The sequence below is a fragment of the Tupaia chinensis genome, unplaced genomic scaffold (assembly GCF_000334495.1).
Source record: "Tupaia chinensis unplaced genomic scaffold, TupChi_1.0 Scaffold000253_1, whole genome shotgun sequence".
Classification (NCBI taxonomy): Eukaryota; Metazoa; Chordata; class Mammalia; order Scandentia; family Tupaiidae; genus Tupaia; species Tupaia belangeri.
In genome coordinates, this window is record NW_006159733.1 from 408,233 (window position 1) to 411,682 (window position 3,450).

General features: G+C 33.8%; 1 protein-coding gene across 1 annotated transcript in view; it reads left to right on the top strand.

Annotated features, from left to right (window-relative positions):
- Positions 1-3,450, top strand: part of DNAH6 (dynein axonemal heavy chain 6) — a 314,451-nt gene that overhangs the window by 76,122 nt on the left and 234,879 nt on the right. The window contains exon 13 of the mRNA XM_006149128.1: positions 2,224-2,375. Within this exon, the coding sequence (XP_006149190.1) occupies positions 2,224-2,375 (152 nt within the window). The remainder of the gene's footprint in view (positions 1-2,223; positions 2,376-3,450) is intronic.

The following is a 3,450-nucleotide window of genomic DNA, read 5'->3' on the forward strand; positions in this document are numbered from 1 at the left end:
TATTTGAACAGAATTCTAACTCGCTTCCTGGCTTTAAGTTTTAAGTAAAATCGTTTTAGCATTTCTTTAATTTATAAAACTGTTTTTCTTTACATTAAAAAGTATATTTAAAACTACCTATTTAACAACTGTAGAAAGCTATATAGCATCAGCTAGGTGCTACTTTATATTATATTCATTCTACTCAGAGTTTTACACCTAAAGTCAGACATGTATTCACAGATACGTATATATCAGCTGAACTTGCTATTGAAAGTAGTTAGATTATTTAAGAGAATTTGTGAATCAATAAAATGTGTGTGGGGGGGAAGAATGGAAAACAACTGTAGACACCAGAGAGAGTGTGGGAAGAGGACAGGAAATGGCAGAGGGTGAAAAATAGGGGGAGAGTATATATATATATATATATATATATATGAAATGAGAAATGGAAAATTATCAATGATAACATGTATAATTAAGCCACTATGCAGTATATTCTGGACAGGAAATCACATTTTTTATGCTGTGACGATGTTCAGTGAATTAATATAAATTAATTATTAATTTTTTAAATTTTAATTTTTTAAAAAAAAGAAACTGGTTTCCTTGGCTTGAAATCCTGTGCTTTTAACTATTGTACATACTATCTCTCCTCTTTCTCAGAAAGAGGTAGAAAATAAATCTTATTTATCTCCTATCAGCTTGACTCTTCTATTTCTCTTTGGCTGTGTGACCATAGCCAGGTCACTAAAACTCTATTGATCTGTTTCTTAATACATAAAATGGAAGTATTGAACAAAATTTGTGTTTCCCACATTTGTGTTTCTTGGGCCACTATTCTGAACATAAATTACATGATACTGTGAAGAAAGACAGTTTTCTTATTATTTCAGAAAATACTAGGCCAGCAACATTGTACACGTTTTCTCACCAAAGGACTTCTCAGATCATTCAATAGCCTTACTTTGTCAGTTCTCCAAAATACACACGCATCAAAACTTTCTGAAGTTATTAGTATAGGTAATTGTTGTCCTTGTTTTATATTATTAAGAAACTAAAGCTCAGAAAGACCAAGTGACTTACCCAGGGCCACATATAGGTTAAAACATAGGTCTTCTAACACTAGTGTGTTCTTTCTACTACGTCAAACACCCTCTACATTCAGGAGGGAAAATGGCATGAATAAAGGCAGGAATCAATACCCTTTTCTCTTTGAAATGATGGAAGAGAGTTATAGAAAGACAAAAGGGTCAGTAAGGAAATAAATATGACCCAGGTGGAGAAAGTAGTTGGAAATAAAGTTAACATAATTTTTTGATACCCAGGAAACACAGGATTTTAAAAAAACATGCAAAGGATTTTAGGGTTGTATGTGCATTAGAAGAGTTGTTTTAACCAGTGGTATGATAAAAGTATATTCAAGAATAATCAGACTTGTTGATTTTGATGGATTAAAAAAGGAAGCAAATTAATACAGGAAGATTATCAAAATGCAACTGTAGCATCTGCCAGATGTGGATTAACAGAGGCCTTAACCATGATAGAGGGAGCAGGAATATCAGGGAGATGCTGAAAGAGAAATGAAGATAACCTTAGCAAATTTGATCCCTTGCATTTTAAAACTTCATCATGAATGTCCTCAAAACGCGATCTTGTGGTATTTTTCATGTGGGAGAACTCTGATATTAAGCCCAACTTTAGACCACCCTAACTCCAGAATCTGGTCCCTTCCAGATCCTCTAATGCAATTACAATTTATTTTCATTATTCATCTTTTAATAGGAGCCAAAAATAAAGAATAATTGTATTAATTATAAAGCATTCCATTTTAAAAATTATTATTTATTTAATTGTTATTATTATTTTGTTTGCTATTGTATGCATGCCTTCAGCAGAGAGAGGCAGACAGAGGGAGAAAGAGAGCTAGAAGGAAAGTGAGAAAGCAAGCCACCAGGTCTGGGACTCAAACCATGGTCAACTATGTGAGAGTCCAGTGCCCCAACCAACACGCCACCTGCTGGCCCCCTAAAAAGCATTCAATTTTTATTGCAAGAATAAAGTATTATAAAGCATTTTGAAATAATATTATACTTTAGGGTTATGGGGGTATCCTAAGTATAGATAATAATGTTATGAATACATGTATAAATCTATATAATGCAACAATTTTTAATATCTTTTGTAATATTCCTTTAAAATTCAATATGATGAATTTTCTGACTTATATGTTCTTTTGTGTAGATGTTAAGTATTTTAGTGAACAACTGGAAAAGTATCACAAACAGCACAAGGACGCAGTAGCTCTAAGACCCACCAGAAATGTGGGATTGCTGCTCATTGACACTAAGATGCTAAAAGAAAAACTAATCCCATCTCCTTTGCGATGCTTGGAGGTAATTATGAACTAGGAAAATGTTATTTATGACCTCTACAATTATCTTATGATTTTTCTACTGTAAATAACTCCTCTAGTATTATAAATGTTAACATTAACAATAGACTTTGAGGCCTTTTTATTAATTTCTAGGAAAATTCCCATATTCTTCTTTCTGTCACATGTGTAGTAGGCTTTTAGATGAGATGGGGAGGGTACTGCAGGCCCCAGACTAGCCGTGTACTCCCACTCCTTTGTTCTTTGAGCTTTTTAAGCTGACCCTAGAACGGATACCACTGAAATAGCTCAGTGTCCTAGTGGGAGTGATGGTTACTTCTAGGATTCTGAGATAAGCCCTAGGGAATCATTTTGATCAAGAATTATCACTAAAGGTCAATTTGGGTGAGTTGTAAAACTAGGGAAATTTCTGGTTTGACTTGCAAAACCAACACAATAATTTCTTTTGAACTCAGAACATTCTTCTCTATTCTCAAATGCCTCCAGAGACAAAGGTGTAGAACAGAGATTGGCACTGGGCCAATCCAGAGTACTGTTTTGTGCACACAGTTTTATTGGAACACAGCCATGACAGTTTGTTTTATGTATTGTCTATGGCTGCTTTTTTTCCTAAATAATTATTTATTTCATTTACTATTATTATTATTTCTTAATTTGACCAGAGAGAGACAGAGAAAGAGAGAGAGAGAAAGTGAGAAAGCAAGCCTCCAGGGCCAGGACTCTAACCGTGATTGGGCAAGAAGAAATACAGTGCCTTAACCTGCTGACCCCTCTGAATGCTTTTTAACTACAAGGGCAGAGTTAAGTAGCTGCAATAGAGACTATGTCTTGCAGATATGAAATATTTGCTATCTGCAGATATGAAATATTTGCTATCTGGTCCTTACAGAAAATCTTGGCTGATCCCCGTCATAGATGACATAATACAGAACACTATATAAAAGACTGGAGACTGAATGCTAGTCTCTGTTTAGTCATTAATTAGTTTTATATGACATTGGATTTCTTTTAGAGCTTTACTTCTTCATCTGCTAAAAAGGAAACTATATATATATATATGTATATATATATATATA